At 40.5% G+C, this 24,931-nt stretch overlaps 2 protein-coding genes across 2 annotated transcripts; one reads left to right on the forward strand and one right to left on the reverse strand.

The window, feature by feature from the left end:
• Positions 1-2: 2 nt before the first annotated feature.
• acsf2 (acyl-CoA synthetase family member 2) lies at positions 3-24,517 on the reverse strand. The gene is made up of 16 exons (XM_084568032.1): positions 24,007-24,517; positions 22,408-22,603; positions 20,376-20,504; positions 19,615-19,668; positions 19,414-19,532; positions 18,418-18,580; positions 16,899-16,994; positions 16,098-16,249; positions 13,735-13,826; positions 13,303-13,379; positions 5,030-5,137; positions 2,642-2,793; positions 2,413-2,554; positions 1,552-1,662; positions 1,404-1,472; positions 3-663 (listed from the first exon to the last, which is right to left on the reverse strand). Exons 1-16 carry the CDS (start codon positions 24,117-24,119, stop codon positions 607-609), a joined length of 1,830 nt encoding a protein of 609 aa, XP_084424158.1. The 5' UTR covers positions 24,120-24,517; the 3' UTR covers positions 3-606.
• On the forward strand, positions 5,162-13,176 carry chad (chondroadherin). The gene is made up of 4 exons (XM_084568033.1): positions 5,162-7,707; positions 9,708-9,871; positions 9,965-10,135; positions 11,649-13,176. The coding sequence occupies exons 1-3, from the start codon at positions 6,922-6,924 to the stop codon at positions 10,122-10,124; spliced, it is 1,110 nt and encodes a 369-aa protein (XP_084424159.1). The 5' UTR covers positions 5,162-6,921; the 3' UTR covers positions 10,125-10,135; positions 11,649-13,176.
• Positions 24,518-24,931: the final 414 nt, after the last annotated feature.

A 24,931-nucleotide genomic window follows, 5' to 3' on the forward strand; every position in this document is an offset into this window, starting at 1 on the left:
TTTTACTAATGTGGATAAAAGTTTATTTCAGTTTGGTATAAAAACATTTTTATAGCTTTCTGCAGGATAAAAAGTATTGAGAGGTTCAGCATTGTTAAAAAGTTTTTCACTTACAGCAGCCGCACAAGAGGTTCCTGTGTCTGTTAGGTTTACATTATTGTTCACAAAAAGCCCAAAAGCAGCTTCACATTCATCAGTCTTTATTATACGCGTGTGGTGCTCAACCCAAAACCCACTGGTTCCCCGTACAGATGTAAATATTGAATTTTTTCAATATTAATAACCTCCTCCTCAAACATCTGGGCACCGTCATATTTGTTAGGGTCTGTTTTTTGTGGCGAATCAACGCACATTAGTTGCTCTAGTGAATATTTAGATCATGAGGATGGTATGTTTAGGAAATTAAACCACAATTCTTGTTAGTTTAAAAACCCTTATTTGGTCTTTTCATTGTGATTTCTTAACTGTTAGTTACAGGAGGACTCAGACAATCTTGAGGCTTCCTATGTGGCCATCACATGCCCACAGAAAGCTCCGTCTCTTGTTATTACTCTAAGGTAAGATAAAATAAGACAAGATACTCCTTGAACACACAAGTGCAGCCTTTCATTTCCCCTCCTTCAGCTGCTTCTCGGCCACCTCGCGCAGTTTGTTCTTCTGAATCTGAGAAAATAAAGGGAGATGATTTGTGACATTGAATTAAGACTTCAACTGTCAGCGTTTAAAAATAAATACCCCACAACAAATCCATAAAAATCTATTTCAGCAGCGGTTGTTTCTTGTTTAGCTGTGTCTAGAATCAGATTTATAGATGTTAGGTTTAGCCTACTGTTTACTAATTCTTATGTAATTATAATTTCTTTTATATTTTCCATTCACTAAATAAGCTGGTTATTTCAATTTCTCATCTTAAATTTGAGAAAGTTTAATAAACCAATTTTAGCTATAAATTAAAGTGTAGGTCTGAAACTAATAATTACTTTTAATTTGACAAGGTGATGACTTTAATTAATAATGAGCAGATATTTGGATGTTTTTCTGCGATATTTACAGATTGTACGTGATCCACATCCCAAGAGTCGTAAGTTAAGGGTGTGGTTTTATCTGATCGGAGCTCTGCTGCCGTTCAGAGTGCGTGCAGACGAACTAATGGCTGCCCTTCCTATCCTGTCTGAGGGCACTCAGGGAAGGCCTGTTCATGTCTACAGTAAATTACATTAAATGCGTCCCATGAGAGAAACACAAGAACCAGAGTTGAAGTTCCTGCGCTGGACTTCGCCCTCACAGACTATTACAGCAGCTGCTAATCTGTCTCTCGCTCTGAATGCGTGACGTCCTAATAAACCTTAAAGATATCTGAACAACATTCTGCTTTTTTTGGGGCTCATGATTCTAGAAATTACCTTTCCAGTAATGGTGAGTGGGTAGCTGGTGACAAAGAGCACGTAGCGAGGGATCTTGAAGTGAGCGATCTGCAAGGAGGTATAAAAAGATTCTTAGCAGTCGTTCATTCCGGCCTCGTTATAAAACATTACACGGAGCGTGCTCCACCTGGCCGTTGCAGAAAGCTATGATCTCTTCTGCAGTGCAGTCCTGTCCGTCGACCAGTCTGATGCAGGCGCACACCTCCTCGCCCATACGCGGATCCTCGACTCCAACCACCTGGAAAACAGTGACACACGTGAAGCATCACTGCATTTGTTGCACGAACAGAAATACAAACACAGTCGGAAAGACTTCATGGAAAAAATGAAGAGGAGATGCTGCAGATAGGAGAATTAAACATCTAGGCACATTTAAAACTAGGAGTATTAAACGAGATAAACTTTATGCTTCAGGGATTCATGTGGTGTAGGTAAGATTTTTTTTAGAAAGTAAACATTGCCAGGTTAAATCCATTTCTATTATTTTCACCAATTAAATATGATGCTAAAGCAAATTTATTCTAATTAAATAGTTGAACTTACAAGTAGTAACTTACACTCTGCTTTACCCAGCTGCTTCCAGTCGGATTTAAAAAGAAAACTTTAAACTGTTCCATCTCACCCACAATATTAATATTGTGGATGAGGTCATTTATTTACTACTTCTACTTTTGTGATTTAGACATATTTGTCAGTGGCCAAGGCTAAATAACAGAAACACTTTTAATTCAATCCCGTTTAACAGCACTACAAACTACTACTATCCTCTAAAATGAACATCCAGTTGGATTTTGACGACATAAAGTTTAATTTTTTTATTAAAAAGCTGCTTTGAAGTGATACTGATGAGGCTTTAATAGTTATCTTGATTTTGTTTTTAATATTTTATATAACAAAAACTCTAAAAGTGCATCTCATCTCGATTTGTTTTCCTGTAATTACCACTTGTGGCCACAGGGGGCATTGTTCAGTCATAGTTGGAACTCACCTGCGCCTCCTTCACTTTAGGGTGGGTGTGCAGAAACTGTTCAATCTCAGCCGGGTAAATGTTCTCCCCTCCTCTGATGATCATGTCTTTTATCCTGCCTTCGATGCGGCAGTAGCCATACTCATCCATTTTGGCGATGTCTCTGGATTTTAAAAAGAAAACGACGGATGGAAAAATAAACACCAGCCTTGTATTTTCAGAGATGCTGCACTTAATCACTTCCACTCACCCTGTTTTGTACCAGCCCTCTTTAGTGATGGCCTCTTCTGTTTTAGCTTTGTCGGCCCAGTACTCCAGCATCACGCAGTATCCTCTGATCAAGAGCTCCCCTTTCACTCCCAAAGGTACGACCTCTCCAGTGGCAGGGCTCACTATTTTAGCCTGTGGAGCAGATTTTTATTCTTTTAAAACTGCATAGTCTGAATTCTTTGGCGCATGTATTCAACAATGCGCCAAGGCTCGTGGTTTGTGCAGATATGTCGGCTGTAATTGTCCATTTGTATTTTGTTTGGCATCACAGACTGATATAAAGATGGATGAATCCTCGATGAAAAGTTTTGAAGCTCAGAGTGTGGGGTCTCCAGCCGTCTCTAACCAGCTCCCAGCTAATTAAAAAAAAATGTCAAAAAGGTGGAGTATCTACAAAACTTCTAGACAGATAGCTAGCAAGATGCCAAAAACCTCAGTGACGTCACCCATGTGTTTTCTAAGGAGCGGTTTTGAAGCTCAGTGGGGTGTCTGCGGCCGTCGCCATCTTGACTGACTCTGCTTAATTCCCAGCAAGTTAAAAAATGTTCAAAGAGGTGGAGCATGACTGGAGCTGAGAATAAAGACGGCTAGCAACCTGTGGCAACACCCACTTGTCACTCAAAGCAGCCTTAACTCTACATAACTTTAAGCCTTTTTGTAATTTAAACATCTCAGTTCTATAAAAAAATATCCCCATACAATTGCTATGAATGGGGAAGTTAGCTAAATAGACCAAAACTGTTTTTGTACCAGGCTGGAAAGTTGAACATATTAACACGTCTATGAGGAATGACTCACTCTAGTGGTCATTACTGGAACTGCAGTTTTTGGTACTTCTGTGTTAGCTTAATTGTTTAGCCTCTTGCTGTTTGGTCAATATCTGAATCTCTGCCGGTGGCTTGTTGCAGTGTAGGAGATAAACCATCATCATGTTATGAGTTGTTTGATGCTACAAGAAGAGTGTATGTCAGGATGGAAAGCTGCTCTTCCAAAATGTTCCAACACATTTTCAAAGTGATAAAGCAGAGCGAAGGCTAGCTTAATCAGTAAGCTAAAAACACAACACCAGAAAAGATGGCGTCGTCTGTTTCTCTGATATTTTGGCTATTTTGGCTTCTTATTATTTTCTCTTTTTTACTGTGGGACAAGTTGGACACGTCATCAATCTTTATAAACAGTCTATGTCTCCCTCATCTTAATGAGCTCAGACAAAGAGCTGAACCTCTTCAACATGCTGCTACAAGATTATCTAGTTAGATATCTGCTAAAAACTCAAGCCAAACTCATTCACTCTAAAAGATAGTCTTGTAAAAAGCTATATGCCTCCTGTACAGAACAAAACCTGGCTAGACAAAAAAAGAGGTAACTATAAGTGTGGAAACTGTAATCACTGTAACAATATGGTTAAGACCAACACTTTTGAAGATGTGACATCAAATCGTGAATACAGTATACACTCATTTATTAATTGTAATACCTCATTCGTTGTGTATAGACTTGAATGCCCTTGTGGCTGTTTTTATATTGGAAGAACTAAGCGTAAGCTTAAAGAAAGATTAGCAGAGCACAAATATGCTATAAGAACAAGCAACCACCAATACCCTATAGCTCTACATTACAAAGAGGCGAACCATGGAAGTAGCGACACTCTAAAAATCTTTGGGATAGAACATGTTAAAATATCACCAAGAGGGGGGGATAGACTAAAAAAACTGTTGCAGAGAGAATCCTTTTGGATTTATACTCTAAAAGCTAATCAATACCCTGGCCTAAACTTAGAATTGGATCTGTCTCCGTTTTTGTAAATGACTATATGCACATATCAATGTTTTGCTACATGTATCTATCTACAGTATATTGATATTTCAAAGTGTATTGTGATGTGGAATGTGTTATTGCACATATTTATCAGATCATGAAATGAATTTAAACCTTTTCCACAATGTAACCTTTTTCTGTAATTTGTCTTTGGTAAAGTAACTTGTTGCAATATGTATCTATTTATATTGATATTTTAAACTATCTTGATGTGAGAAGTGGTAAAATATTGAAAATGTGACTTGTCTTATTTAAAGCAACTTGTTGTAATTGCTCTCTGACAGGCGACACCTGGGCAGATGAGCACCTGTGCTTCTAGGTCATGTGACCACATGCAGATATACAGCATGCAGTCTACAGACTGCCATTTTGAATTTGCCCTGAAGAAGGCCACAGAGGCCGAAACATGTTGGCATTTTTAATGGATAGCCAAGTTTAAATAAAGGCTTTTTAATTTATATTCCTTGTGAGTGCCTCAGAATTAATTTATTTGCCAAACTCATTCTTACTTTAATTGCTCAGTGAATAGTTTAATGTAATGTTTAATTACCTCCAAGTGGTCCATGATGAAGCCGACCGTCTCAGCCTTCCTCTCCGTGTTGTCCAACGGTGAGCCGCAGTACGTCACGGGGCTGTTCTCTGTGGTGCCATATCCAACCTGTCATTCACACAAACAGCATGATGTGTGCTGGTGAGGGCCGAGCCACACATAAAACACTGAATACAGCATCTTTGATTTACTCTCTCAATCAGAGCTCAGTAAGTGTTACCTGTACAGCGTAAATTATGTGCGTAGCTGCGTAGCTATGGAAGTTTTCAGCGTTTAGCTAGTTGACATCAGGGTGGAGATCAATAAATAAATAATAACTGTGTGCTTTGAAGTGAGAGAGATACTTCACAGCTTGTTCTACAATAAACATCATCTCCCCAAGTCATGACTCACATATACAACAAGCTGTTCATGGTTCTGATCCGGCAGTAGGTAGAGATCCATTAGAGACAACAGCTGTTGTAATATTCTGCTGCTCCATAATTTATGTTGGCTTTTATTTACATACAGTGAAATTGAGATCAGATCTCAAGTGCTGGCTCAGAACGCATGTTGAGACGCATTTTAACGCGAGCTGTGAACGCGAACAAGTAGCAATCGGATTGACCAGGTCAGATTTTAATGCAAAATCTGATCAGCCAATCAGATTGATCTCTCTCAAAGCCTTTTCCCGCCAAGGAACATCAAGAATTGTCTGAAAAGCTGCCAACAGAAGTCCAACTACTGCCAACGATGCAGGACACACAGCAAATACTAGGCTTCTAGCATTCACAGACAGGGTGTCACCAGCAAACAGCCTATCATCGCCTTTGAACAAAGCTTTTTTTTTAATTATTATTTTCACCTCTGTTTTGAAGGAGAAATCATTTACTCAAAACACATCTCGACTTCCCTGAAATGAAAATTAAAAAGCAATAAAATAAAAAAGCAAAATACTAAAGAAAAGATTTATCCACAGACTTAATAAATCTCCATGTCTCACATTTTAGGAGGTTATGGTGAGAACTTTCACCTGGAAAAATCAGGGAGGAGACGATATTCCCAATAAAATGTCAGATTTGTTGAGTAAACTCTAGATTCCATTTTTCCTGGGTGGGTCCATCCATCTTATAAATGCAGCCACCTGAAGCCAAACCATCCTCTGATCTGAGCCAGCAACAGGCTTTTAAAAAAATAAGCCACTTTTCACGCAAGTTACATAACACCAGGGAAAAGAAGGAATGCACACAGGAATGTAAAGTGGCATCTAAAACTTTCACTCCTGTGATGATGGAGGTATCCTTTTCCAATTGTTCTGACTTAAAACAGCATCTCACTCCTTGCCAGCCATCTGGAGACTATTATAGGTTATAAAACAGCTGCACAGGAGTGGCTCCTTTTCCTGCCACCGCAGACTAAAAACAATAGAGGTCTCTGGGAGCGTGTAAAGAGACAACCTGACCTCATGCCACGTTGTCAAGCATTCACCTGGAAGATGCTCAGATGTTGCAGCAAAGACTGGCACTAAGTTTATATTATTTGTCTGGGCATGTGCATCCTGCAGAGAGCTCACACTCAGAAGGCAACAGTAGAGAAAATTAGTGGTTGGCTTCCTGCTCCTGTAGGGTTAAATTCTCACAGACACGACTTCCTCTTCCAGACCTCTTGCTCCAACACCCCGACAAGCCCTCCTCATTTTCCTTTTTTTTTTCCCTCAAGTAAATGTTATAAATAGTGCTGTGTGTTCTGTTCACTGGCCATCCTCCTCTCAAAGTGAATGTCTCTCCCCACCTCTGCTTGGCCGCTCACCTTTTCACTCCTCTAGCTCAGCACAAACACAAACACACGGCTCAACCTTTTCTTCTTCGCCGTTCCTCTCTGCTTGTAGGACGCAGAGTCGGCTTGTGTCCAGGATGCGTTGTGTGAGCTGGTTGTTGCTGGGAACCTGCCTCCTGGTCCTGGGCCCCGCAGTGCAGGGGGCCCCGACCCAGTGCCCGCACCTATGCCACTGCCACGGTGACCTCCAGCACGTCATCTGTGACAACGTCGGGCTCAAGAAGATCCCGCGTGTGTCGGAGGCCACTCGATCTCTGAACCTGCAGAACAACAACCTGGGCAGCATCCCCACAGGGGCCTTCAGCGAAAGCAAGGGCCTCATCTCTCTGCACATGCAGCACTGCAGGCTGCGAGAGATCGGTTCCCAGGCCTTCAAGGGGTTGAAGAAGCTCGCCTACCTCTACCTGTCGCACAACGAGATCAACAGCATCAAGCCTGGCGCCTTTGAGGATCTCGTCGAGCTCACCTACCTCTACTTACAAGGGAACCAGATCAGCGACCTGTCGAAGGGCATCTTCTCCCCCATGATCAACCTCTTTACTCTGCAGCTCAACAATAACAAGCTGCGGGAGCTGCGGGCTGGAACCTTCGCGGGCGCCAAAGACCTGCGCTGGCTGCACATGACCGCAAACGAGCTGACGACGCTGCAGCCGGGCTCTCTGGACGACGTGGAGAACCTCGCTGTACTTCACCTGGACTTGAACAAGATGTCCACTTATCCCAGCGTGGCCATGAGCAAACTGCGGGTGGTGGAGGAGCTCAAGCTGGGGGGGAACCCCATGAAGACCATCCCAGACAATGCCTTCCAGAGCTTTGGGCGCTACATGGAGAAACTACACTTGGACAACATGGGTCTGGAGAAGGTGGGTTTTTCTCCACATTCACTGGCTTTGTTAAACTGCTTGTGGAAAATATTAAATGCTAATTAGTTTAAGGGAGACTTGAGTCATGCAGACAATGATGCTAAACAGTGTCTGCATGACTAAACAGTTGATTATGAATGTTTATATGTTCTTGACACAAGTCAGTTCAACAATCATCCCAAGTAATCATGTTACAACCCATCTACAATTACGGGATGCCTACATGCTGAAACAGGCAGCATCTCTCTTCAACTGTAAAAGGAGATCCCCAGGTGAGCCAAAAAAAAAAAAAAAGGCTATATAGTCGAACAAAAAGGTTTAAAAGAACTAAAAGTTCTGGCTGAATGAGATTAAATAACCGTGCAGGTTTTATAGAAAGAGCTAAATGGTCACTAGATTTCTACTGGCTACAAGTTTTAAATTTTGTTAGTGGCACTTTCTGACTAAAATATTTTTTTGATTTTTCTCTTTTTTTTTCTCTCTATGCACTTATTACTTTATCTATGTAATTTTTACTGGAATTAAACTCTGTGTTCCAGCACACATGGAAAGGGAAAATGCCGTGGGCTGTGGAAAACAGTGCAGCATCGTCTACAAAACAAGCAAAACTCGATAAAAATGTTTTCTGTTTTTTACATCTCAACAAGATATAAGAGTTGAAACAAGATGAGTCTGTTAGTCAGTGACGATTCAGGTGAATTAAATGCATTTATAGGTTTCTGCATCTTGAGTTTCGTTAAACAGCACACCTCTAAATTTTTCTTCAACAAGTTTAAATCTGTGCTCAAGTACGAACCTGTAATATCATTTATCGTAATTGAGAGCAGACTATGCAGAAGCTGTCTGTGGTAAGTGAGGCGATATGTTTTCTTTTTTAATTGGGCGAACCAACCCTTTAACGCTTCAGTTTTTTCATCAGTGGAGCCTGAAGACGTGAGGCAGATGTTTTCACAGCAGCCTGTAGACATCTATCTGCTCATGCACATCTGCTGCAGCGTGAACACGTACAGTAGAAGCTCTCTGCTGGACCACACTGCCGTTCAGACATTCCTGAGTGGACATTTGTCTCATGCTTGAGGTTAATCCAATATTTGACTGTACCTCTGCCAAAGCATGGAGGCATCCCAGAGGGGGAAACTGTGAAATAACAAGCTTCTCACGCTGGGACTGTGTGAGCGCCAGGTGGAAGCAGCAGGAAGGCGGCGAGCGCAGCACACACGGCCCGGCCAGATTAAGCCGTTTTCCAGCCAAGCACAGGTATTTTTAGGTTGTTTTTGTTTGCTGGACCTTCGCCAAGCATGTCTGAGTCTAATTATTACACAAATGTTATTTTCAGCGAGGTGTGTTTTCTGCTTTGGCTGCGAGGGTCTTGTAAACAGGTCAGGATGGGTTAGGAGACTGGTAAACAGAGGCAGGGTGTTCCACGGCGCATGAAGAGGAGTATTTTTAGCTTGCCATCGCCCCGGGTGAATGCACAATCGGGCCCTTTGCGAACCCTCCTGGCAGTGGAACGGCCCGAAGAGGAAGACGACAGAAAAGAGCGAAAACACCTCGGGCCCTGCTGGAAGTCATCCATCTTCCACTGCTTCAAAACCCCAGACCTTCAGCTACTTTTCGCTCTGCAGTGGAAATTTCCAAACAGCCTCATCTCCTCCAGACTCCTCACATAAAACAGCCTCTAAAGCTCAGCTCGCCCTTCCTGTTGGAAGAGACAAAACTTGACGTAGGTCGGCTCATCTCACACCTCTCTGAAGCTTTTAGCACCCTTGCAGATGTATATGAAGCAGAAGGGTAAGAAAGAGGCCACTGACTGCCAGTGTTTACATAAGTAATGGAACAGGAGGAAGGATGAGAGGAGGCTTTCATGCCAGAGAAACACTGGCGAGATTCCCACGGTCTGCATCCGTCTGCTGACCGACGCAAGGATGGCTGCTAGAGGTGTGCCCAGGTTTTTAACGACAAAGTAGATTAATTGGTTGTTTGTCTCTGCCCGTTCCTAGTTCTCTGAGGGTGCGTTCATCGGTGTGACGGCCATCAAGACGCTTCACCTGGACAACAACAAGCTGAAGTCCCTTCCCAGAAGCATAGAGTACGGCACCATCACCAACCTCACGCTCACCAACAACCCATGGAGCTGCACATGCCAGCTGGCTCCACTGCGAAAGTAAGAGATCCAGCGAAACACGGAAGCAATGTCTCTAAACAGCCCGAACAAACGCTCCTTCCTGCTGCTTATGTCTTTGGTTTCTGCTCACAGGTGGATGGACAGCCGCAACAGGTGGATGGACAGCCGCAACCGTCCAGACGCAGTGTGCGCATCGCCACCTTCGCAGAAAGGCAAGCAGGTCCGAGACAGCAACGGCTTCAGTGGCTGTAGAACGAAGGCGAAGAAACCCAAAAAGGGATCACGGCAATGAGCCTTGTACAGGTATACACCTCTGAACAGGTCATAAGCATGGAGAAAAATACGCAATCATACATGTGTAAATAAGTCTCATTGTTTTAAATCTCTTATTTGTCCAATCTGCACAAGAACAAAAGTGTCAAAGCATCAATGTATGGTTTTATGATAATTACATGTAGAACTATTTCTTGGCTGGGGGCAAAAAAATATACATATATATATATATATATATATATATATATATATATATATATCTCATTGGATCTGTAATAATCACAAACCCACGCTACAGCTAACATAATTGAGCATTTAGTAATCTTTTAAGCAAGATAGTTTTTCAGGTTTCTGTGATTGTAAACTCAACACTTTTGGGCGCTTTAACTGTTCAGACATTTAACGGAGATTCAGCTGTTTGCATTTTCCTTAATTTTCTGACATTTTAGTCAATCTATAGACGGTTAGATGAACATAATGCGCAGTCTGCGTCTTTCAACGAGAGCAGAACCACAAGACAGAGGATGGAGAACACGTCAGAGTTTATACTGCACCTCAGTGTTGATTGGATATGTGTAGAGGTATTTAAGTGTATGTGGACACTTTATCATTATCTTTTGATCGTTCCTCCTTTAAAAAAAAGATCTAGGACAATGCCATTTCTTTATTTTGTGTTCGTTTTACATCTTCATCTGAACATTTAAATATTTCCACAACAACATGATCATTCAGGATGAATAAACTGTAGACCGGCTGAATAGCATGATTAAGGAGCTTGTCGAGCTTCCTAGCCTCCCAGCTAATAGTAGCTCTTCCTAGCCTACTAGCCTCCCAGCTAACAGTAGCTCATCCTGCCTAATAGTAGCTCTTCCTGCCTAATAGTAGCTCTTCCTAGCCTCCTAGCTTCTCAGATAATAGTAGCTCTTCCTAGCGTCCCAACTAATAGTAGCGTTTCTTTTTTCCCCTTTTAAATGATGAATACAGACTACTGCCACCTGCTGGTATGAAGAGTTAGCTAGCTGTTGACTGTAGTCTTTGTGGTGTGTTCAAGTGCAAATTTTGATGCTTGTAGTTATCTGATGACGGTTTGGTGTGACCGAGCCCTACTCTTTCCAAAGATGTTGGACCCTTTATTTAAAGCTCTAAAGACAGATTTTGAACACACATGGGCTAAAAAGAAACATACTAATACATCTCTGACCTCCACATAAAGCAGAGTTAAATTCAATACTTTTGTAAACACATGAGGCACAGATTGTGTCCCTCCTGTGTGATGGGAGGTTTTCAGCTATACAATATGACACTGGACTGACCAGTGGGGTGTAACGTGGTTTGGGAGGAGCTCCGACTTGGCGTAGCGTGATTTTGTTTTTCCACTTTTCTCTTCCTGACCACAGAACTCTGTTCTTCTGTCTATCCCCGTCTGAACTTTTCCACGTTGGCCCTGGGGTCCAGAACAGCGAGTCCAGGTCACAGGGTCCCGTCCATGTGGAGGACAGACTGTTTGATTTGGCTCCTGACTTTGTGTCTTTTTCTTCCACAGGAGACACAGAGAAGGAGCCTGTCCAGGTGACCGGCTAAGGTGCTAACAGATTTAGACTGTCCATCTATTCATATGCCACATGTTGTCACACGTTCATGAATACACACTCTCTGTCTATCAAACATATATGAACCAGTTTCATTCATTCATAACAAAGATACAGACTGAAGTGGAAGCAGGACAGATGCAGGTAACCACCAAAAGAAAGGATCCATTTGGATAAATGAAGGCTGAATAAACACGCAGTAGACAAGCTGCAGGGTCTCAGTGTGCATTAGAAACCAGATAAACTGAAATAAAAAGCCTTGCTAACAAGAGTTTGGTGAGAAAATTGATACCAGTCTTAACTACAGCTAACTATTTACCTTGTTTAATCCGTTAAACTCCGGGTTATGAGTCTTATACTAGTCAGTACCCTTCAGGTATCAAAATTCTCAGATAGCTCTTCATAAGAATGTAAGTACGATAAGCTCTTTTTTCCCCAAAGTGTCAGACTATTCTTTTAATTTATAGGTTTTTGTAGCAGAACAAACTGAAATACGCAATTTAGCTTTGCTGCTAAACGCTAATGGGTAATTATGTCGGCTTGTCAATGACTTTTTGATAATAACAAAAGATGGCAGCAGCTTTAAAATACCGACCATAAAGTGGTGCTTCAGTTCTGTGTACTTTTTGGTATGTCAAGTTTGGTTTTAGGGCCCAGAATGAAAAAAAAGTTACTGATTTTCATTTTAAAAATCAGGTAGATTTGTCTTTCGTCTTTTCGTCTTTTAAAATATGAAAAAATAAGACAGAAAGAGAACTAAACCAGAAAACGGCAGTTATTTAACTCGTATAAAACCGGATGTTTTTGTAGGAGAAGAAGAAGAAGAAGTTGTTGTTTACAGCAGTCGATGATTTTGTAACTCTCTATAAAAAGCATTTCTGTTGGTCAAAATGGACCAAAGACATGAATTTGGAACAATATTCAGATGTTATTTTAGACTTTAAGACACAAGATATGTCATCTGAATTTATCTCTGAGTGTTTGTCTTCTGAATATGGAGAAGCACCAGTTATTTTTGGCTAGAAACATTCTGAGATTTTGTGCTGAACCCTGAACATGACCCTAGCTGTCGTAATGATTCATGTCTGTGAGAGCGGTGTTTTTCCAGTTTTTATTTCTGGTTTTAAAACCAAACTTGAAATACCACAAAACATGAACAGACCCACTACATTAAGCTTATAAATGGTTAATCACTGATGGCTCCAAACAAGATAAAAAAAAAAAAAAAAAACACAGAACAGGTGGATGAATTAAGTTCTCTTTCTTTCTTTCTTTCTAGAAGATCTATAAAACTGGACCGAGTTTGTTTTTGCTGCTGTTGAGAATGTAGAAACTGAGAGAATAAAAAAAAACATGAACCATTTCTTTCTTGAAGACTTAAGCTAATGTATATTCTAATGTATATTCAGCATCTTTACATTTCCATGACTTTTGGAAGTGGTAACAAGTTCTCACATCCAATAAACCTTTTATATAAATTAAGCTTTGTTTTTGTCTATTTCTTTGGATCACGCTGTTTAAATATAATGGATGCTTTTCTAAAGATGTACCTCCCCCTAGTGTTTGAAAGCGGAATCATTCGCTGTGATACTTTAGTCATCAACTCACTGTTATTTCCTCGATGCCCATCACAGACACGACCTGCTTCACAAGTTCCTGAGGACATGGAGAACCAGCCATGATGCCTAAAACACGAAAATAAAAAGCTCATTAGTACAAGAAAATAAATAGGTCACTTATGGGCAAAGGTTCTCAGTCGTCCAGGTCATATTGCATCCATAAAACAAAACTGAAACGAGGACAAGTGGACTTGTAGAGTGTATTGAAGAGTGTGAAGTATGGGGTTTGAATAGGACATTAAGGATTTCACCAGTTTCAGATGGGCACCACCAACATATGTTCTGATTTAAACCCCAACTCCCCACCGATCTTTAAGAAGTGAAGACATCTTCAAGAAACTCAACAAGTCCAGGTGTCCTTGTTTCAGCTTGTTTTTTGTGATTTACCAGTCACTTCTAACATATCCTTGGTTTTCCTCACCTCCCTCCAACGTTGACAAGTCAAATTTAGAGCGATCTGGATGATTCAACATGTCGACGAACATGGTGGGGGTGCCATAGAGGTAGGTGCACCTGAGTGAGGAAAGTCGACGACGTTATTATAAACATATATACACATATATATTTCCCTGTTTCTGTGACATTATGTGACTTATTATTACTTGTATTCCTTTTAAGTAATTCTTTCTTTTGATCCTTCAGATAGTCCTACTATCCTTTCTTACCTTCTTTACTTTCTTGCTTTTTTCATTCTTTCCTTCTCTTCCTTTTATACATTATTCTTCTTTATTCCCCTTCAAGTCCTTCTTTCCTCCCCTTTAAATATTCCACCCTTTCTTGCTTTCCTTCCACTCTTTTTCATCATTTCCTTCCTTTTAAATATTCCTGCTATCAAACCTGCCATTCTTTCCCTTTGTCCTTTCCTTCAAAAATTCCTACTATCCTTCTTCCCCTTCCTTCCTTTTTTCTTTCCTTCCTTTTAAATATTTTTCTGTCTTTCCTCCTTCCTTCTAAGTATTCTTTCTTTGTCTCTTTCCTCCTCCCCTTCCTTCTTTTATTTCTTCCTCCATTTTTCCTCCATCTCCTTCCCTTCTTTCTTTTTTCATCATTTACTTCCTTCTTTACTTTCTTTTATTCCTTCCTTTGTTCATTACATGCTTTCCTTCCTTCCTTTCAAAACATTCAAACTATCCTTTCTCCCCTTCTTTACTTTTTCCTTCCTTGTAAATATGATTTTTCTTTTTTCCTCCTTCCTTCCTTTCTTTCATTTCCCTTTTAAATATTCCTACTATCCTTCCTTCCCTTTTTCTTTCTTTTTCTTTTCTCCTTCCCCACCTTTTAAATATTCCTACTAGCCTCCCTTCAACTTTTCCTTTCTTTTCTTTCATTCTTTCTTTCTTCCTAAAGCAAATAAGTATAAAACTTCAACAATAACAATAACTCTCTCTGGTTTATTTCCATTAGTGTGTCTATTGTTTCTCTGTGAGCTGCTCCTCAATTAGTTTTCTCCATTTGAGTTCTCGGCAGTTTGAACCATTAATATTTATACAAATTACATGAATTATTTTAAACATTTGTTTTTCATTTAACTGAACGTGAACACAGAAATCACAAAAATTAATTATGCTGGCCTGTGGAAAAGGTTCCACGGGGCAGCATAATTTATTTAAAATCCACCATTGCATTTAGCCGTCGAGAGTTGGAGAGGAAATATATCAGAATTGATAAAAACCAACCACTGCATTCAGTCCTTAAGCCTTCATGTTAAGGCTTGTATAAAAATGTGCTCACGTTTCACACTAGCTGTGTCCTGTTCCACATCAACAAAAAGCATATAGGCACACCAATGTTTTTGTAAAGTAGGAAGAAAAGAAAACTGAAAAACAGGTTTTGCGCCTCTTTATCCTCAAGCAACAAAACACCAGCAAGCGGTTTACCGTTGAGACGCAAGACGATTTCTTCATGTCTACCAAGTGATTTTAAGGAAGTGATCACAAATAATTTTATGCGCATGACTGTTAAGTATCTGGCAGTTATTTTGGCCTTTAATATACGAGTTTACACAGCAAACAACAGCTAGATCCTTTATTTATCACACCAGTGGCGGGCTGTGCATTTTCCCCCTAGGCCTTCAATGCCCTCCAATGTTATTCAGAACACCTCGTAATACGATCGCTATGATGCCACTATCAACACCATACGGGTATACAATAAAACAGGGCGTTGCATTGTAGACGGGTATCTCATATGGCGAGATGGATGTCATTGCTAAAGCAAGAAACTCACTGAGAACAATACAAAAAGTCTCCTCTCGCTCACTGCAGCTGCACACCATAAAAGATGTTTCTTTTATGTATATTTCGTTTTACTCGCCAGAACATAAGAAACAATTTAGAGTCCTCCTTGGAGCCTGTCAGCCAAAGGGTAGCGCTCATAGTTGCTGACTTAAAGGTGGCGGACACACCCTTTACCCGGCTTGGTCAGGCTAGCTAGCTCCGGGATTAGGCGGCCTTTCCTCACAACAAGCTCTCCGACACTCCAATCGGAGGACGCCACCATAGCCTCTGCTTCAACTTGCAGAAGTGTAAACTGCCTATAAGAATACGAACTTGAAATGTGAATGGTTAAAGGAATGTGTTTCAAGCTTCATCCGTCTGCAGTTTTAACTGTGAAGGCCCAGGTAGATTTCTTTGACTCTGGCAACACATGATGGCTGAAATATGATTAGATAAAAGCTCTAATGAAAAGTTGAGGCCAGCAGAGAAAACTTTGCTGGCCCTGACAGCCCACCACTGAGCCACACTGAGAGACCCTTTTCCCACCATAAGTTGATTTATTTCTTACTTTTCACTCTCCACAGCTGCTAAGTTGGCCCTTCCATCATAGCCCGCAGACGGGAAGATCAAGGAGATGCTGTGAACGGCCATACAGATCCCTCCACCCACAGAGCCGAAGCAGTGGTACATGGGCACCGGCAGACAGAGACGAACATGAGGCTGGAGGGAAACATCAAGAGATAAAACTGTTGTTAAGGAAAGCTGTGCAACTGGAAGTCGCTAATGCTCAGTCAGCTGGTAAGAGTCAGTGGTAACAGTCAATGTTAACAGTCAAAACTACCAGTCATTGAAAATAATCAGTACTATCAGGCCATCCTACCAGTCCATGCTAACAGTCCATGATAACAATAATCAGTTCATGGGTCAGTTTGACATTTTGATGGTTTGAGGCCGTTAAAGTTATGTAAAGTTAAAGCTGTAGGTCCAAAGTCCACAGAAAACTCTACTACTAAACGCCACTACATTTCCAAGGGCAGCTGTCAATCACAGCCTTCATTGTGACGTCACTTCCTGTTATTGTAGCATCAATAACTACTAAAAACAAAACATGAACACTTAAACATGCAACAACAAGATAAAAAAAACAACATGAAATGAAAGAAGCCCACAAGGCTGTATTAAAGGTTTGGCTCATGTTCCGTCTGCTAACATCACAGGGGGCGGGGTTTATGAACTGTATTGCAACCATCCATAGACTTATATATAGTCTATGCTTTATTTAGTTTAATTCACAATTATATCAAAAACTAAATCGATCATGTCTGATGAGAAATTATTAATAAAACACTGTGGTGATAAAATGACTCACCCTCCACAAGAATCCCACTCTCTTTCCAACAAAGTAGGCGTTGTTGACAATGTTGTGATGTGTCAAGGTGGCGCCCTTTGGAAACCCAGTAGTGCCCTGTTAACAAATGAGCACAAACTAATTTAAGACATATATTAACTGACCATTTGCCTTCAAACAGAGGGATCCCATCCTTTGTCAAATCCCTAATGTTGTTAGTTTATAAAGCTAAACTGGTTTCTTAAAGATGTTTCATTCAAGGGAGATTCCTCAGGTCTAAATGACCTCATCAGTACATCTGTAGTTTTTTTTTTACCACTTAAAACTCACACGACTAAAGTGTGTTAACAACCAGATAATCAGTTGTTATCAGAGGAATTTGTTTTGAATTTGGGTGTTACTTTGTTTCAGCTTTGTTGTTCTTTAAATATACCATGACCTGGAACTCAAAGCCTTCACAGACACGTTGAGTTAGATTAACAATAGCCATTCACAGGTCCATTCCCATAGAAAATGTTATGAAACCTGTGTTAATTGAGTCTAGAAGTAGCATAGAGGCCAGAGAGTTTACGTTAGCTACATGCTTATGGTAAACATTGGAAAAATTACTAGTCTTTGTACCAGTTTTCATTTTTTATGTGTGATTATTTTTTCCTCTGTACTGACACTTCTCGACTGTACCTTTTCCAGATTTTTGAAGAATTTACCGCTTTTCAATGTTCCCCTATGGGAATGTACCCCTGCATTGCAACTGTTTGTCTAAGCTAGCAACAGTAACAGCAGGTTGGGTTATCAGTAAATGCTATAGTCAATGATAAAGGTCAGTGATAATAGTTAGTGCTAACTAGCATTGATAAGTCCATGCTAAAAGTCAATTCTAACAATCCATGCTAAGAGTCAATTCTAACAGTCCATGTTAGCATCTGTTTAGTCAATCATACAAGCTTGGACTTGACAAAGGGTAGGAGCCCTCTGGTTGATGGTTAGCAGACCAATCAGAAGGGCAATAAAAGCTCAGTCTGACTTTAAATTTGGCGCCAACTTTATTGGCTTAATTGCTAATACTACATTCAATTTATTAATATTCTATTATGTGTATATACATATAATATAATATTAAAAGTATTACACAAATAAAGTTGTTGGACATAAGAGTTGGTTTCCTAATCAATTAATCTGCAAAAGTAGATTATTTTCTCAATAAGAAAAATTAAAAGCTCCCCAAGATGGCATCATTAACTTGTGTGTTCACCAAAATAAAAATAAAAAGTTAATAGAAAACAGAGACTCTGTTTGTAGTACTTTCCCCACTTGGCCTTTTGCTCAATGAAGAGATCATATATCATTTAACATGGGTTAAAAACAGATACCAGATACACTGACAAAAAGTTAAACAGAGGAATGTTAAGAATGCAAGGAAAAACGCATATTTAGGTCATTGTGCAGACATGTTCTCTCTCTCATTAAGGGTTTAAACATTCCTGGACATCTAGCTGGAAGCCTGCCATTTCCCACTCTGCAGAGGTTATGCAAAAATTACCGAAGTAAACTGGATGTTTATTGGGTCATCAAAAGAAAGTTTCTTCTGCAGATCCTGGAGCTGCTTCATGTACTGACTGCTGCCGGCCTCCATCAAGTCCTCAAAGTGAAACATTCCTGGTTGTCGACTGTCCAGAACGATCACAGTACGGAGGTCTGGCAGACTGACGGGGGGGAAAAACAAACAAAAGATAAAGTGGGTCAGGCTGCTTTAACTTGCGCTGTAATGTTTGGCAGCTGTCAAAGCCTCCATGAACAGATGAATGTCAGGAGGTGAAATCAGACATCTTAAAGACTTTAAGCACTTTCTTGAGAAATCAGTTTATTTACTTAAAATTCCGATTCAGTGGATTGAACAAGACGTCCAACATGAAGGGAACTTTAGTAGCTTATTGGCTTCAGCATCTATTTTTATTTAACCACTTCTGTTGGAGTATTAACTGAATTAGACACTGAGAACATCTTGTGAAATTATTGTCTCAGCCATTCAGATGTTTAGCAGGTGTAAGGGTTAGTATGTTAGCAGCATGATAAAATTTTGCTAATTAGCAGTAAACACAAAGTTCCTTCAGGTATTTAGTGTTTAAAGACATTAGACAAAGATTTGTCCGTTTCTAACCAGTTTTATTCAAAACCATAAAGGCTCAGACTCGTCAAACCTAACCAAAAACCATAACCGTCGTACAGAGCTATCCTATCCATACAGTTTATTCATTCTATATGTTCATGCTGTTCGGAAAATATTTGTGGATTTTGGAGTCTGTGTGACTTTGAACTCTGCTGTTTTGTTTTCCTCCCACAACTCTTCTTCGAACTTGGTCCGCCACAGATTCAGCATGCTGAATGCATGTCCAACTAGTGCCAATGTGCAGGACATTTAACACAAACTAGGCTAACAGTCGCTTATCAACTGGCCAATGTCAGACTTGGCAGACTCCGTGTCGGCTTGGTGTTGTCTGTACCTTTAAACTACAGACAATAACACCAGCAACTATACCTGGCACTCTTTAGATCCCCAGGGCTGGATGTCTCGATTTCTGGACAGATCTGCCTCAGCATGTTGCAGTACTTCTGAGTCTTAAACTGTGTAGGGCACACGACAGCTTTGCACCCGACCTGTGGAAAGAGAAGGTTCAAAGTAATGTTTTACAGGCTGCGTGGGTTACAAAGTTAAAAATTAGGCCGTAAAATCACTCACCTTCCTTAAAGCATACTCCACCTCCTTCGGCTGGTACGCTGGGTTCACACACACCTGTTGAGGGAAAACAATAAGAAGAAAACTAAAGATTCATTTTGTTTAAGAATTTTAATGGCTGCTTGTGTCACAACATTCACGAAAGCTAACATTACCTTGTTTAAGCTAACATGGCAATAGCTCGAAACGTAAGAAGGACACCTAGCTAGATTAGTCTACTAACATCTGGATGTCATATGGGGCGTGTTTCAACCAATGCCATGAAAACATACCTCTGAATGCTACTGGATAGTCCTCCAACCAATCAGAGCGACAAAGTGCATGAACAAATGCCTTTAAACAATTTTAACTGTTCGATCTTTAAACTTATTCGCCATCAGTGAATTTTATGACAGATGCAATAGTGGACTCTAAACGTCTTCTTTTTGTGACGGCAGTCAGTTTGTTGTAAACAAATTCAGCTCCTCTGCTCTCAGATGACGTATATGACTCTGTCATTGTTACTCTTCTGTCCATCACCACATAAAGATTCACCTAAACGATTTGACTGGCTCAGCAGTTCTTTGCCGGAGCATAATCAGTTCCAAATGGAGAGACTCCAGACCAACTTTCTGCCACAAAAAAAATCGTAGGCCGTGGAAGTTGGTCTGTCTTCCAGGCTATAGGCAGTAATCGTTCCAGCTGAAATATATTCATTGGAATGATTTATCACTGTCAGTATTGAGAATCATGAATTTTAAATGACAGCCTTAACTTTGACTCACCAGTATTATACCAGCTTTGGCTGTTGCAAACTGGAGCAGGACCCATTCATAAGTGTTTGGCCCCCACATGCCAAGCCGGTCTCCTTTCTGAAGTCCGAGAGCCAGCAGGCCGGCTGCAGCCCGCTCCACCTGCAGACCCACGAACACATACAACATGATAGCTGCACGTATGGATACTTATGCAAAGACATTTTGGATGCAAGAACCCATCTCAGTGGCATAAATGATGATCTGTTCAAGGAACTTTATTCTGTTCAAGGAAATTTAATTACGAAATTAATTATGTTTTATTAGGCGTAATAAAATATAGTTTTGTGTCTTTTTTTTTTTTACTTAAAAACTAAAATTTAGAATGATTTATTTAAAAATCTAATTTTTAGAAAGCTGCACGGAGCTCAGGTTTTTTTTTTTTTTTCATTTCTTCAGCAGAGTTCAGCACAACCAACAAAGACACAGTAGATGCATTATTGGCAAATGAATCAGGAATAAAAACAATCAAAATCATCCAATTTGAAACACATATGCACATATTTTTAACTGTCATTTGGGTTTCTTATAGCCTAGCCTACATTTAAAACCAAATGAAATAAATCATCCCTGAAGAGGAGATATGTCTTTGCCAGCATAAATTGCCAAAGATCATGAAAGATCATTTAAATAACAGCTGCTACCTGGGTGTTGTATTTTGGGTCAACAACACTTTGGCTCCACGTGTTCTGGGTTGAAGTTTATTTCCTGATATAGACTGAACACACAGGTGACTCAGAGAAGATTGTTTGTTGTTAAAAGAATTTGCAGTAACTCGCAACTGTTCTTATCTGACTAATGAATACCTACATTAACTTGACATCACAAAATACTGAAAGGAGTTTGGGCTTTCACTCTGTTTGACTTGACTTCAAAGCGTTTAGTAAAAAGGTTTCGGTCGCGTTTGTGGCCTGATTTTTGTCTCCCAGGTTACAACCGGGCTACATGAAGGTTCTTGTATTCAGCATTGGTTTAAAGTAACAGAAAGAGCTTTTGATTAAACTGTGTTTTCATTGTGGAGGCGGAGGCGGAGCTCCTTTTACACAGATCACCCCTGCTGAGTAGGTGGAAACCAAAGGAATTAGGTCAAATGTGCCCAACAAACGCCAAATGTAGTGCCGGACACATTTGACCTCATTCCTTCCTTCGGTTTAAAGATCAGTCAAATGTGCCCTCACTGTGTCCTGGGTGTGTTCACATACATAGTTTCTGTTTTTCAGTCACTTGTGATTGGATTATTAAAATTCAGGTCTGAACAAGGCCCTGAGTGTGGTAAATATCTTCATGAAAGCACCAGGTCAAACGGATCTGAAGAAATTACAACTGCACAAAAATATATTATTTTTTCATTTACATTGAAAATATGTTGTAGAGTAAAAGCCAAGGTTCAGGTAACATACAGCGGAGAAGATTATCAAAACTTACAGGAAAATATATTTGTGCCTTTTGTGACTGTGGGTCCAAATTACTCGTGTGCGTGTTTTCTAGAAAGAGTTGGGAAAACTGGGTAAACAACCCAATTTAAACAAGCTTTACTAAGGCACGAATATCTAAATAGACACATTCTATGGTTGCTTTTGTTTGCTTTTGTTTGAATTCAGAGAGTCCAAATTCACTATGACCTAAAGATAGAACAGCAACAGAATAAAATAAGAATAAGAAAACAATCGTTTCTTTTTGGTACTCAGGGCTTCAGCCGGAAAATCAAACACCTCAAAGCGCTCCTCTTGCATAGCAATAACAAGGGCTCTGACAACAAATGGCAATAAGCCATCTATGATCACAAATAACATTACAGTTGAGTGAGTTGCAAATGTTGTAAAGATAATAAAAATAAATCTTTAATATCATCCTCAGAAGGCCCTATTATGTAACGAGACCTGATGTTCCAAGAATCTACTGGCGTCTAATCTCAACCGACCTTAACACTGCTGGATGTTCAGTACAGAAAGAACTCAACTAATATGATGATAAATTATGCAACATCAAAGTTGCGATGACTCACGTCTTGGTGAAACTCTGCAAATGTCTTCCGGATTCCATCTTGTAGAAAAATCACGGCCTCTCTGTCAGGCTGGCGCTCCACAGACTTCTGCAGGACCTCTCCTACTGTAGCGTTGAGCAACGATGCGGACGACGTACCATGGGCATAGCTGGTCGTGAGAGTCGGTGTGATGGGCGGATAATCCACATGGATGCCACTGAAGGGGAGACAAGAATTAGAAGATGTTTTCAGGCAATTTTATAGGCAACAAATGGGAGATTTGAATGTGGAAAAATGAGAGTTTAATAGATTATTCACATGAAAACTGGTTCTAGCAGGGCTATGGCCATTTTGATTTAATGGAGTACCTCAAGGCTCTGTCTTAGATCCCCTTATTTTTCAGTCTAGATGCTTCTAGACATTTTTTTTCTCACTGCTATGGTGATGACAAACAACTCTAGGTATATGTCAAGAACAATCCGAACTATTTAACTGACACAAAAACCCTATGCATGACTGGTGTTATCAAGATAACTTAAAAATTGCTGTTCACAGTTTTAAAATGTGTTGCTTCTGTTAGTGGTCATTTTGAGTGCAAAACGTAAATTGGCATTAAGTAGGCTACATTTCCATGTAAAACGTAGGAGCATAAAATAACCTACAGTTTTCTATTGCACTATGTGGTATGCAGCTAAGTCCTTGTTATTATTTACATATTTACATTTGTTACTGTTGATTGCTGCAAGTATATTATTATTTCCTGGTTGTTGACATCCGGTTAACAGTAAGGTATATTATGCTGCTGTAGGCTACATAAGAGTCCAGCAGACTTTAGGCTGCTGTTCAATGTTAAGAATGCAAAAGAAAGCAGACTAAAAAGTAATGTAAGCGAACGTACTGTGGTTCAGTAAAACATTAATTCATTCATCTTCTGTAACCGCTTGTCTTGTGTCTTGTGTCTTGCTGGGGTTGGTTGGAGCCTATCCCAGCTGAGGGAGAAGTGGGGTACACCCTGGACAGGTCGCCAGTCTATCACAGGGCTAACACCGAGAGACAGACAACCATTCACACTCACATTCATATCTAAGGCTGATTTAGAATAACCAATTAGAGAACCCAGGCAGACACAGTCGGCCGGTGGATTCGAACCCGAAACCTCAGTCAGATGTGTGGACCATGGTTTCTTTTTTAAGGCGCAAAACACTGCAAACAACATCCATTTAGTGTCTCCTTTGTCTCCTCTCCTTCCGCCGTTTCCAAAAAGTTTCATTACCATACTTAAATTAAAGCTTCGAATAAACTTAGCAGAAATTGCAAACGTTCATTAAAGCCACAGTCGAGATTGCGCAATACCGTACACGGGGATTTGTTTTGCAGAAGCGAAAAAAACTTAAGTCATTACATATGATCCCTTTAAGGAAACACAGTGGTTTTGGTTACATAAGGAAAAATTAAACCAACAAAAATGAATGACACACTGGTGACGTTTATTATTTTTAAAGGTTATTTTTCATAGATTGGAGATTGTTTTTGTGGTTAAAATGGGAATTGTATTAATTGCAGTTTTAATTTTGCTCTGGATTTAACGTTGCTTTAATTTACTTTTCACTCTCAACTCACCGAGCGGCTGCAGGGAATCCCGACTGAAGTGTCCAAGTTGTGCGTAAAAACCTTAAACCCGCGGAAAGTTTGCTCCGGACAGAAAGGGAGCACATAGCAACGCTGGGGATCATTATGCTTAGCTGCGGGTCACGGCGCCCCTCTGCACAAAGCTACACGTTGCTGGCAGAGATCCCTCACTCTCAGATCAAAGTCACAGGCAGCCTTTCACAGGCATCCACTAGTGTCTTTTTCTACGAAGAGTTTTTACGCAGCAGGACCGAGTGATCAGGAGAAAACCCCTCCTCTATCAGAGCTGATCTGCAGCTGCTGCCAAATTCTTCTATCTCGAACCTTGATCCTTCACGTCACTGGAAATGATCTGAAGAAGCCGACCTGCTGAGGGCGCTGAGGGGACAGGAAAGACCAGCCAGACCAGTAACTAATCCCAACTAAAATGTAGAGGACCGAAGAGTGCAGTGTTAAATCTACAGCACTGAAACATTCATTCATTCATTTTCTGTAACTGCTCGTCCTCTGGAGTATACGGGGTACACCCTGGACAGGTCGCCAGTCTATCGCAGGGCTAACACAGAGAGACAGACAACCATTCAGTCACATGCACACCTACGGCCAATTTAGAATCACCAATGAACCGAACGAGCACGTCTTCTCCACGCAGGCACAGGGAGAACTCAAACTCCACACAGAAAGGCCCCAGAAAGGCGCCCTTCTTGCTGTGAAGCATCAGCGCTAACCACCACACCACTGTGCCGCCGGATCTGTTTGGGGTTGTTTTGATTATTTTTACTTTGTCTTTGTGGTTATTTTTGAAGGCTTTTTGATGATGCTCTGTCTCCCTTTCCAATTTGTTTGGCGTCAATTTGTGATTGTTTTGAGTTATTTTGCCAATTCGCATCTTTTTTTTTTGTTGTTTTGCATGTCA

The sequence above is a fragment of the Chelon labrosus genome (assembly GCF_963514085.1).
Source record: "Chelon labrosus genome assembly, chromosome: 19".
Lineage (NCBI taxonomy): Eukaryota > Metazoa > Chordata > Actinopteri > Mugiliformes > Mugilidae > Chelon > Chelon labrosus.